At 43.3% G+C, this 12744-nt stretch overlaps 2 protein-coding genes across 3 annotated transcripts in view; both read left to right on the plus strand.

The window, feature by feature from the left end:
- Positions 1-2194, plus strand: part of PLA2G4E (phospholipase A2 group IVE) — a 34175-nt gene extending 31981 nt beyond the window's left edge. For both annotated transcript variants that reach the window (XM_025038948.1, XM_015595847.2), the window contains exon 20: positions 47-2194. In XM_025038948.1, coding sequence (XP_024894716.1) covers positions 47-267 — 221 coding nt within the window. In that variant the 3' untranslated portion in view covers positions 268-2194. The remainder of the gene's footprint in view (positions 1-46) is intronic.
- Positions 2195-8058: 5864 nt separating this feature from the next.
- The window catches only part of EHD4 (EH domain containing 4), a 66836-nt gene continuing 62150 nt past the window's right edge, over positions 8059-12744 (plus strand). The window contains exon 1 of the mRNA XM_006920463.3: positions 8059-8408. Coding sequence (XP_006920525.1) covers positions 8173-8408 — 236 coding nt within the window. The 5' untranslated portion in view covers positions 8059-8172. The remainder of the gene's footprint in view (positions 8409-12744) is intronic.

Genomic DNA, 12744 nt, shown 5'->3' on the forward strand with positions numbered 1-12744 from the left:
ACCTAATATAATAAAAGTCTATAGTGAGTCCTTCTGCTGCCTCCAGGTGTGGAACGAAGCCCCGAGGAGATGGAGAAGGGACAAGTTAACATTTATGGCCCCAAAACTCCCTATGCCACCAAGGAGCTGACGTACACGGAAGCTGCCTTTGACAAAATGGTGAACCTCTGTGAGTACAACATCCTGAATAACAAGGACCAGCTCCTTCAGGCCTTGCGAATGGCAGTGGAGAAGAAGAAACTCCTGAAGAGCCAGTGTTCCTCCTAAGTCCCGAGAAGCCGCAACACTCCTGTGTCTGTTTCTACGGTCTGAGCGGGGAACCCATCAGGGCTGCCCCGTCTGCACAGCCAGCTCTGCTCTCTGGCAAGGGGTGCAGGCGGGCTGGCCTGGACTTTCTATAAAAAATAAAAATTTCAAATAGTTGAGGGAGACAGAGAGAGAGAGAGAGAGAGAACGAGAGAGAGAGAGAGAGAGAGAGAGAGAGATACATGAAAATAACAAGGCATGTATTGGGATTTTAAAGCCGCTGATATTGTTTTAAACTTTTCTCTGTAGGGTAAAGGGCCCAATGGCCACGGGCTCCCACACATGCCTAAAGTGTGGAGAATAAAATGGCCTGAGGAAGAGGCTGGTTCCCCACAATCCTCAGACTTAGAGCTGGAGCTCAGAGCCCTCTCCTATCTACTCCTCTCTGCCTCCCGTTGTGGAGGGCCTAGGGGAAGACACGAGATGACCTGAGAAGCACTCTGGGTTCACTTTTTAAAATTTAAGACAATTATATTCTCATAATTTTTGTAGGCAATTCTATTTTGTGGTTTTTACTTTCACGAATCAGGAAATGAATAGAGATCATGATGCTAGAATATCTAGATGGAGCACTAGAGACATCCTGATCTCTTCAACAACAAAGCCAAATAGGTGACAGGATTTCAGCAACCCCTCTCCAGCCACTCAGAGCCCTAGGACTGGTGATCCCCATGATCCCTACCAGGCAGCCCCGTCTTAGCATCCAGCTCCAATGAAATGCCAGGCAAAGCCCAAGTCTGCAGCTCAGGTTCATTGAACAAGGATCTGGAATGCAGCTCAGGAATGTCTGGTCAGGTAAATGGTCAGGCATTAGGTGAGTGTTGCTGCCCAGTGCCACCCACTCTAAGAGACCAACATTTGCTGACATACCTGCTCCAGGAGCTCTTCTCAATTTTCTATCATCCTCCCCTCTGTTATCCAGATGGGATTATTTATTTCTAAATGGGATTCCTCTTATTTATCATGTAAACGCCATGGCCAGCACTTCCCAGCTCTTGGAGAGTTCCCCTGAGGGCACAAAACTAGGAAGGATCTACCCGGAAAGGACCTGGTTAGCCCTGAGAATGAAACCCAAACTTGGAGATGGTTTCAAGATGGCTTTCACTGGGAAAGCCCTGGAACACAGAGAAGCCCAATCAAAGTATCCAGGTCTCCCATCAGGCTGGGAACTTAACTGAAAAATGTGTAACCTGAGCCACTGAGATTCCCAGGCCAGTGGAAGGTAGGACCAGAAAGGCACGTGGTCTGCGTGAAGCCCAGCAGACTTGGAAGACATGCCTTTCTTTCTGTGTTACCATGTTCCTTAAGTGGTCCTTTGGTTGTTAGGAGACAAGTGGTGACAGGTACCAAAAGTTTAGAAGAATCGACCTCCAATTTACATTCTTGCTACTCAAAGTGTGCTGGAGAACTAGTTAAAAAATGCAGAATCTCAGGCCCTACCCCAGCCACACTTAATAATAATTTGCATTTTAGAGAGATTCCCACCTTCTCTCCAACGCCCAGATGCTCACCCCCCAGGTGATGCCTATGCATATTAAAGTTAGAGAGGTATAGATTTATGCCACACTTTCCCATTGCCTGGAAAGCGTACTTTCCCTGAGCCAATGATAAACTCAGCTCCTGGACCTGCAAAACTAGTCCTCACCTAGATAATGCTAACCTGGCACACTACCCCTCCCTAAACCAGGGCAGCCAACGACCTCCACTTTGACATCTTTTCCTTCTGTTTGCAACAAACAAGTTCTCCTTATCAGAGTGAGCCATGCGGCAAGACCTGTTTATTGTAAGGTGAAGGCAGTCCTGCCCTGGATTCATCCAAATATGTAGAGTGAGGTTTCTGAAACCATTGTATTATTTGAGCAAGGAATAAAATGGCCATGTAGGTAAATACTGCTGACTCATTTGCTTTCATTATCTAATGCTGTGAAAATTGCATAATTTCTGCCCTCATCCGTGCCTGGTCGCTGCCAGAGGTTGTGAGAAGGCCATTTCTATCCCATTCCTCCTCTCCTTGACCGCTTCCTTTCCTCCTGCAGGGGTCCCCACCTTCTTGCGGTGGGGTGCTCCTCTGTTTTTATGAAGCCACATCAGCACCCAGTGGAGCACCAACTCTTGCTGACCCATGCTGTTTGAGCTCCTGATGGTTTTTGAGAAGTGCTGGTATAGAAGAAGGAAGGGCAGCCAGCATCAGCTGAGCACCTACTTGGTGCATGAAGGCCAGGGGCAGTAAACAGCCTCTGCTTTCCAGGAACTTCGATTTAGGTTGGGGATAAAAATATGGAAAGATTTACGTTTGGATTTGAGAAGTTAAATAGTGACTTAGATTCTAAAACAATGCTGATGATGTCACAGAGCAGGAGAGCACAAGGGTTAAGGACAAAATGTCATCAACTCTGAGAGGGGCAAGAACACAGCATCATGGAACCTCCCTCCCCTTAGGTTCCCTACTCTCTGCCTGTAACATGATTAAATAGAAAAAGTTCCCCTCTCCCCCTGCATCCCTGCTCCTTATCTCCCCTTTCCTTCTCAGGAAAGTAGCCAGCACACCACGCTGCTGCACAAGCCAGTCACCCTGTCCCACAGTAGATGTGTTCTGCTCCTATATCCCCATGAAAACACTTCTCCCCAAGGCCACCAATGTCCACCCAGTTGCCGGATACACAGAATCAAAAGGCACTGGCCCTTTACAGGCCTTATCTTACTTGATTGTTCTCAGCATTTGGCACTGCAGACCACTCCCTCCTTCCTGAAACCCTCCCTTCCCATGACTTCCTTGCCAACAGTTCAATTCAGTTCTGCTTGCAAATATTTATTGCCTTCCAACTGCATGCCAGTCACTGGGCATTGGGATAATAAAAAGAATCAACAATTGACCCCACATTTCAAGGAGCTTCCTTCTGGTCCCATGTAGGAGGCCTACATGGAAACAGAGCCTTGCAATACAAAGAGAAAATTCCATATTAGTTGTGTACAGAAGGAGCACACATCAGGAGCTGCCGACCCAGCCCTAGAGGGAAGGGGCCAGGTTTGCTGGATGCTCACTATCCTGGATTTCTTCCCACTTTCAAGCCCCTTCCCTCGCCTCACCTCTCTTGTTCTCCTTTAGCTGCTGGTATTCCTCGAGGCTCTCTCCTTAACTCTCCTCTCTTCTCCATCTATACTCTCTTAAACAATCTCACCTACACCTAGGACTTCAAGTGCAGCTTCTGTTTTGAAAACTCTCAAACCTTTAACTCTAGCCAAACTGAATTCCTAAGTTCCTGATTTGTAAATTCAAATTCTATACCAGTTAGCATTACTTCTGCTACATAATCAAAAGAATTAAAATTACAGTGGCTTAAACAAGATAGAAGTTCATTTCTATTATCAGAAACTCAGGCTCCTTTCAGCTATCCTCAAGTTTGCCTTCTGGTCCATTATCTTAAGATAATGAGAATTACCAGCTGTTCCATTTATCTGTTGCTGAGCAACAAACCCCCCAAAATATAATGGCATAAAATAACCACCATTTGATTATGCCCACAGATTCTGTGGGTCAGGAATTTGAAAAGGGCACATCAAGGACAATTTTTATCAGCTCCATGTGTGGAACCTCAGTTCAAATGACTTGAACTGCTGGAGAGGACTCAGATGGCTGGGGCTGAAAGATCACATATCTGGTGCCTGGGCTGGAAAAACTGAGGAGGACAGAGGACAGGCTCAGTTTGATTGACTATTTGTCAGAACACCTTTATATGGCCTTCCCAGCATGGTGGTCTCAGAATAGTCAATCTTCTTAAACAGCAGCTCAGGGCTTCAAGAGTGAGTGTTACCCAGTGGCAGCTGTATGGTGTAATGTATGACCCAGCCTCAGGAGTCACATAGCAGCACTTCCACTGTACTCTATTGGCAGAAGCATTCACAAGCTAGCCTAGGTTTAAGGGGAGTAGACGAAGATCCCATCTCTTGATAGGAGGCATGTCAAAAAAGAGAGGGTTGGGGTTCACGTTTTAAATCCCAGACTGCCATAATTGAATTCTTAAAGTTGACCTTGCTCCTCTTCTACTAAGCAAATGTCACATTTTCGGTTCTGTTACCGCAGACTCCATTTCTAGTAACAAAGTCATTGTTAGTTAGGAATTAGTTTCATCTCTAACAAAGACCTGACGAATAGTGGCTTAAATGCATTCATATAAAAGAAGTTCACAGGGAGGTAGTCCAAGGCTCGCATGGCACTTCATGATTCATCAGGGATCCTGTTCCTTCCAGCTCTCTGATTTACCATCCCTTGCATAGTCCTTAGCCTCATGATCCAATATGAACCCTGTGGCTCCAGCCATAACATCCAGATCCCAGACTATGAGAAGGAAGAGGGGAGAGAAAGATTGAACTCTCTTCTCTTTAAAGGAGACTTCCTGGAAGTCCTCCACATCTTCAGGTAACATATCAGAAACCAGAAGTTGAAGTTAATCTCATTATCACACTTAACTGTAGGGAGACTGGAAATTTTTGTTTTTACCTAGTTGGCAATATGCCCAGTTAAAAATAAGAGCTCGATTGCTGAAGAAGGACAATTTATAGGCAACTGACAGTCTTGTTGCAAGTACCTACTAGACATCTCCCCCTACATGTCCTACAAGCTACATCTCCAAGTGGCACCAGTGACCTGAGTAAGTGGCCGCAGAGAATGGAGAGGTGTGTCAGAGAGTGAAGGGGCCTCTTCCCAGGCCAAAGTACCTCCTCTAATCTCCTTATCATGTGTCTCCCAGGTCTTTAACCACTCCAGAATTTAAAGTTATCAGAGTAAGACACTAGACATGATCTAGAGCAAACCTTGTGACCATCTTCCTACCGAGAGGAAGACGGGGGAGAAAACTTTCCACAAGAATTACAATAAAATTCTCATATAGCAAAGAAAATTGTGTCTTGTTATCAAGATACTTATTTTAAGAAGTATGCAATACAACAAATTTCTAGGCAACAATAGCACTCCTTATAGAACAGTCTGTAATAGGACTTAACCTGAAAAAAACAATTGAGTTTAAAATTTTTAAAAAGTGACAGAGATTGGAATTGTTTAGTCTGAAGAAAGAACACCAAAAGAGTATCACAACTTGCAAGTGGATGCAAGATAACTATCCTGGGGAGTATTAGCGACTCTCCCACTCCACTGAGGACAGACAAGAACAAGAACAAGAAAGCTGACATCGCAGCTGTAAGAAGACCAAGAAGGAAGAAAAGGCATGGCGCTACATTCTCTGGGCCACGTTCTTTCAGGGCTTTTTTTTTTTTTTTTTTTTTTTTTAGAATTAAGGACAATGCATTTTTTTCATCCTTAAAATTTGTTTTCTGATAATTGTGTAAAATTCAAAAAATGCAAAAGCACATAAAAAAGGAAACTGAGACGACTTATCATTCCAAGACTCAGAGGTCATTACTATTTGGGGGTTTATCCTTTCCATCTTTTTATTGGATACTTTATTTCTTTTTTACAAAAGTACAAAAATCCTATACATTCATTTCTTTTAAAGTTATATAAAAAAAAATTCCTAACATAAAATTTACCATCTTAACCACTTTTACATGTACAGTCCAGTCGTGTTAACTATATTCACATTGATGTGCAACAGATCTCCAGAATTTTTTCATTTTGCAAAACTGAAACTCTATACCCACTGAACAGTTCCCCATTTCCTCCTCCTCCCAGGCCTTGGCAACCACCATTTTACTGTTTTACTGATTTGACTACTTTAGATACCTCATGTAAGTGGGATCACACACTATTTGTCTTTTTGTGACTGGCCGATTTCACTTAGCACAATATTCTCAAGGTTTATCTAGATTGTAGCATGGGATAGGATTTCCTTACTTCTTAAGGCTGAATAATATTTCATTGCATGATACCACATTTTGTTTATCCATTCACCTATCAATGGATGCTTGGGTTGCTTTCACCTCTTGACTATTATGGATAGTGCTGCTATGAACATGGGTGTACGATTTCTCTTAGAGACTCTACTTTCAATTCTTTTCAAAATATACACAGAAGTGGGATTGATGGATCATATGATAATTCTAGCTTTAATTTTTTGAGGAACTGCCATACTATTTTCCATAGCAATTGCATATATTCACTATTCAACTCATTTGGGTAAATACTAAGGAGTACAATTTCTGAATCATGTGGTAAGAGTATTTTTATATGGGTTTGTTTTTTACGTGTGTTTTAAAACATATAGAAGCTTTCACTGTTTTGTTGACAAATCTATTAACCTTTTCTTTCATAATTTTTGCCTTTGATTTTGTTTAGAAAGGCTTTTCCCTTCTAAAATTTTATTAAAAATTGTATATCTTCTAGTAGTTCTGTAGTTTCATTTTAGTTTTACATTTCAATCTTTGTTTTATTTTGACATGAGGCCAATATGTAATTTCATTTTCCTTTGGCTTTCTTTTCACTACCATAATTATGAGTAAGTTTCTCTAAATATTGATCCACACAACAATTCCAAAGGAGTTCCCATTTTACAAACAAGGAAACTGAGGCAGAAAACTCATTGCACTTAAGGACACCACATAGTCATTAATTTACATAACCAGGATTCAAACCCAGCTCTTTTGATGTCAAATCCTGTTCTCTCTTCAGGACAATCTGGGTACTCAAAGTATGGTCCATGGACAAGCAGCATTGGCAAAACCTGGGCACTTGTTAGAAACGGGGCGTCTTGGGTCCCACCCCATACCCACTGAATCAGAATCTACATTTCCATCAAGTTTTAGAAGTACTGTTGTGTGTATTTCTACAAATTTAAAGTACAACAGAACCACCTGGGGCACTTGTTAAGCTCCATCACTCCTCAATATTTTAACTCAATAGGTCTGGGGTAATGATCACAAATCTGCATTTTAACAAGATCTCAAGTTATTCTTATGCAATTGGTCCATTGATCACACTTGAGAAATACACCAAATAAAACAACTGAGAAATACTCAAAAACTGAAAGTTAAAACACCAAAAGTGATGGCTGATTATTTCTTTTAATCTCAATTTAAGTAAGATTTTTTTTTTTAACTGAAAAAAGAGACAGCTGGGAGGTAAGATTAGATGCGACAATTAGATTATAATCAACGAGGATGATGACTGAATTTTCAATTTTACGAAAAATCAATTAAAACTACGGGCAAAAGGCCTCCGATCTAGCCATAATTTAGTGGAGACAGCGTGGATAAGAGAAATATGTACCCAAGTAGATTGGCGTCTACTTCCCCAACTTCAAATGTTGTCATTTGCGTCCGTGAGTCAAGGTCTCTTCACCAATAAAATGAGGGTAATAATAACCTGCCAGCAGGTAGAAAGAACCTGTCTGTCAACTTTCTGAACTTTTGTCTCCGGTATTGACGTCCATAGGGCTGGGACAAGTGAACATTTCAAGGAACTAAGCAGCCTCCGGAGACTCGATTTTTGCCAGCTCAGATTGCCCGGAAGCCGACGCCACCTGGCCAGAGGCGGGGCCCCGGCGACCAACGAGGCCCCTCGGAATACCGGTCTGCGTCACCCGGCTGGAGACACCCTCTCCCCGCCCCAGTCCTCCAGACCGACTCCGTCATCAATAATTCATTAACAGCCTTCTCTCCATTGGTTGACGTCTCCACCCGCGCTGGCGGCGGCCCAATGAGGAAGGACTTGAGAGAGCCCTTCTGAATAGTGAACGAGTTCTCGTGACGTAGCGACCGAGGATTGGCTGCGACGGCGCGAGGCGGGGCCAGCTCGGACGGCCGCGAGCGCAGCTGGGGCAGCTCAGGGCCAGCCGGGGAGGGTCGAACTCGGAGCGGGGTCGGAGTGAGGAGCCGGCGCTGAGAGGCAGGCGCGGGGCGCGAAGCGGCGGCAGCATGTTCAGCTGGATGGGAAAGCAGGCTGGCGGGCGCGAGCGCGCCGGCGGCGCGGACGCGGTGCAGACGGTGACTGGTGGCCTGCGTTCGCTCTACCTGCGCAAGGTGCTGCCGCTGGAGGAGGCGTACCGCTTCCACGAGTTTCACTCGCCGGCGCTGGAGGACGCCGACTTCGAGAACAAGCCCATGATCCTACTGGTGGGCCAGTACAGCACCGGCAAGACCACCTTCATTAGGTAACCCGCCCCGCCCATCCTCACCCCCGCCTGGACCCCTTCCCCCCACCACCTGGATGGAGGGAGTCCTCCCCACGTGTGCGCGTGTAGTCACTAGCTTCCCGCCGCCCTCGGGCTTCCTGCAGCGCCCACTTCCCCTTTTGCGGACACCCCTCGCCACTGCTTCCCCTCCAGCATCGGCATGTTTTCGGGTTCCGGATCCCAGCGAGGTGCCCGCAGCCCTGCCCCAGGGCGTAGCCACCCGAGTAGGGACCGGCTCAACCGCACGCGGGCAGGAGGGTCCCCGGAGCCCCTTCTCTGCGTACTCCGAGCCCTCCGTACTTGCTCCTTACAGGCCCTGCTCCGGCTGGCTTTATCCTGTCACCCTGGCCTGGGGACCCGGGAAAGGGAAGGAGGGCAAGGCTATAATAAGCATCTTCTTGATGAGCGAGTGAGGCCTAGGGCTAGAAATGGGGACAGAGGTGTGGGTTATTAGAATTGGCTGTTGAGTCATAGTTGGAGAGTTAAGCTTCAAGCACAGTGCCCAGTTTATAACTATTTATTGAATGAATGAATAAATGGCAATCGTAGAGGGTATTGCCTATGTCCCTTTCCTTTGCGGTCCTTACATGCCACCTCCCACCACAGTGTTCTCGGGAGTGGGTAGAGGGTCCGCCTTCTCTCGGCTGTTGCACAGCCTTGCCTTTATCCTGCCATAGGAAGTTAGTTGTGCGTAGCAGCCCGCACCCAGTGAAACTAAGGGGGAGTGTCATATTACTATTCGTTAGTTTCCATTTCTTGGGTTGGTCATTCCTTCCTCGCTCACCCTTGACAACTGAAAATATTTGTCATGCTCTCTGTGTCTCCAAAAGCAAACAATTACTGTGCATGCCCTAAGGTTCAAATCCTATAGCTTCCCGGGAAGTGACTTTTGATGGAAAATAAATGACATTGAAACAGATATTCAAAGAGGCTATTTTACTTCCAAAGCATTTACTGGCAAATTAAGGCTTTCCATTCTTTGGTTAGGAAACTTGCTTTCCTGGGTTAAAGCCTGTGTCAGTTGAAACAAAGTGACTGGCTATTTAAGATTTTGGTCCAGGATTTTGGAAATTGTAACAATCTCTTCATCATTGATGTTCAACAGGTGTTCAGAAAGCTACATCTATATTTGGATTCATGCCATTTCTATTAAGTAGCGGCCTCTTTTTCTCCAGTCCAGTGACCTGAATAGTTCCTACAAATAGAGTTGTCACTACAGGAAATATGTTCAATCCAGGCCTGCAGATATTCTATGAATGAATTCAGCAAAGCAAATACACTATATATTGAAATGTATAGTCCTAGACAGTAAATTGAATGCGAAGGAAGACTGAAGAAAATAATTTTAAAATGGCTTTTTTGGTGCTTATTAATATGCTAAAAATAGTATTAAATGTGTCACCCCAGACACTCAAAATGAACCATAAAAATATTACAGTAAACTGGTACCTTGAAAGATGGCAGACAATACATTTGAGGTCCTCAGTAATCGTTTTTAAGTATGTGGGAAATGAAGTATGACCAAGTGATAAAGTGAACCTTTTAAAATATACAGATGAGGGATAAGAAGGTAGCGTTGTTATAATAATCTCAAACACTCATGGTGACATGTTTACAGCACTGCGGGCAGTTCCTCCTGTCTTTGCCACAGGGACTTTATTGTGCCCTGTGTGATTAGGGAGCCCCAGTTGATGCTTTACCATCCTGGATGTGATGGGGCTCTCTCTCTCTGCTCCCATAACCTGGATAATAAGCAAGCCTGAGGCAGGAGAACACAATTCACAGGAACATGATTTGATCTTTTTTTTTTAATTTACTATTTCATTGTATTATTTCTCACTCTTCTCTGCTTCATCATTTGGGGTAGTTTTGTGGAATAGCTAAGAATAGTTTTAAGGATTTTGAGATCTGATTCCTGGAGACTCCATCCAAATGGACCACTGCCAGAGTGAAGGAGGGATTACCATTTCAGAAAGTCACTTGCTCTCGAGATCGTCCCTGAACTGACTTTGTTGTTGGGCAGCAGGCACAAAGTAGACCTGTGAAGTTAGAAGGAAATCAGAGTGGACATGAAGCTTGGTGAGGCACCAGAGACCTGAGTTTTGTTTCAGAGTGGAGCTAGGAAGAAGAGATTTAGCTCCTAGGAGGAAAGCCCCCTCCCTACCCCCCAAAAAAGGGGAACAGCTACCTTCTAGACACCTGCACTGGAACTGGGGAGCAGAAGAACTGATCGTCCTGGATCCTGTGTGCATCTGTGGCTATGTTTTCTCTGAATCTGGTCAGTGCCTATGTTGTTTTTCTCATAGTAAAGCCACTCAGCAAGGCCTTTTTAATGGAACCTTATTCTTCCCTCCTTTTGTCCCGTAACTGGGAAGAACTAGGAGCCCCACTAAAACATGATGAGCAAGGACCCTCATCAGAAATTAAGTATGTGCCTTGTTTTAATGAAAAGGTCTCCTAGATGGGGTGGATGAAAAGCCTGACTGAAGAAAATATGCTCACTTCTGCGGGGAAGATCACCATGAGGGGCCCAGATACAAAGGATGAGTAAAAGAGGCTTAGCGGACTCTCCTCATGTGAATCACAAAGCTGGCCCAGAAGGAGACTTCAGATGTGATGGACATATTTGCCAAAGTCTCTTTGTGGTAGAAGCAGAACAGCTGATAAATCTGTTGTCTCACTGACAGTTTTATTTCTCAGAAGAGGGAGGATGCATAAGAAGAGTTATTGGTGCCCCACCTCTGACCAACAAGAAAGAATTGGCCAGAGAAGGAAAAGAAACAGGCACGGGAGAAATAGCCATGTCATCTTAGTCTCTGAAACAGCCAAGGAAGGGCGGATATTGGGGTTAGCCAGGCTTGTGCCCAAAACCTGAGGAAAACAGATCTGAGATTTCCTCCAGAAAATCCCTGGGCCCAAGTGCTGTGAAGGAAGACATTTCAAATGAGAAAATATGAGGCTCAATGAAAATCAATTCAAACCACACAGTTGCAACTTCTGATTATTAAGAGCTTCACTTTTGTCTCTTCCTCCTATATTCTGTCTCCTAATGAGGAAAAAAGAGGGAAGTCACTCAAGAAACTGTATAGGTTTTAAAAGGTCAGAGACCAAGGCAATTATGCAAGAAAAAGAAATAGAAAGCATGTTGATTGGATAAAAGTAAAATTATCTCTATTCACAGAGAACACGATCTTTTATATAGACAGTCCTAAGGATTTAGGAAAATCCTAAAAAACCTCTTAAATGTCATAAATGAGTTCAGCAAAGTGTCAGGATACAAGATCAATATACAAAATTAATTGTATTTCTATACACTAGCAGGGGACAATCTGAAAAATGAAATTAAGAAAATTCCATTTATAATGGCATCTAAAATACTAAAGTACTTAGGAATAAATTTAACAAATTTAGTATAAAACACACTGAAAACTATAAAACTTAGTTAAAGAAAACCTTAAAAAAATGAAAAGACCTCCTAGGTTCAGGTTTGAAAGACTTAAAATTTTAAAATGGCAATACAACTCAAAGTGATCTACGGATTCAGTGCAGTCCCTACCAAGATTCCAACTTTCTTTAAAGAAATTGACAAGCCGATCCTAAAATTCACTTGGAAATTGAGATCCAGAATGGCCAAAACAATCTTGAAAAAGAACAAAGCTGGGGTTCTCATACATCCTGATTTTAAAACTTACTACAAAACTACACTAAACAAGAGTGTGGCATAAGGGTAGATATATAGATCAATTGAATAGAATTGAGAATCCAAAAATAAACCCATACATCTATGGCAAATTTGTTTTCACAAGGGTTCAAAAACAGTTCAATGGGGGAAAGAATATTCTTTTCAACAAAAGATGGTGGGACACTGGATATCCACACCCTAAAGGGATAGAGGGTGACTGCTAATGGGTCCTGGCTTTCTTTTGGGAATAATGAAAATGTTTGAAAATTAGATAGTGGTAGTAATTGCACAACTTTGTGAATATACTAAAAGCCACAGAATTGTACCCTTTAAAAGGGTGAATTTTATGGTATATGAATTATATCTCAATAAAAAAATAGAAAACAATTCAGTTTTCTAATCTTACGCATCCTATGATTTATTTAATTTCCGTAATTCTTCAATTAGTATCAAGAAATTTCTACATCTGTGTGCAATAATTTAAAATAAAAATGGATGCCAGGAAGAAAAAAAAAGAAGTGGGAATAGCTCAAAGAACACAAGGATAAAAGGAACGAAGGAGCAGACATGAGAAGAAAAGGAGTAGCCACCGCACAATACCTGTATGATCTTTTCCCCTATATATCCTTGTCA

The sequence above is a fragment of the Pteropus alecto genome, unplaced genomic scaffold (assembly GCF_000325575.1).
Source record: "Pteropus alecto unplaced genomic scaffold, ASM32557v1 scaffold86, whole genome shotgun sequence".
Lineage (NCBI taxonomy): Eukaryota > Metazoa > Chordata > Mammalia > Chiroptera > Pteropodidae > Pteropus > Pteropus alecto.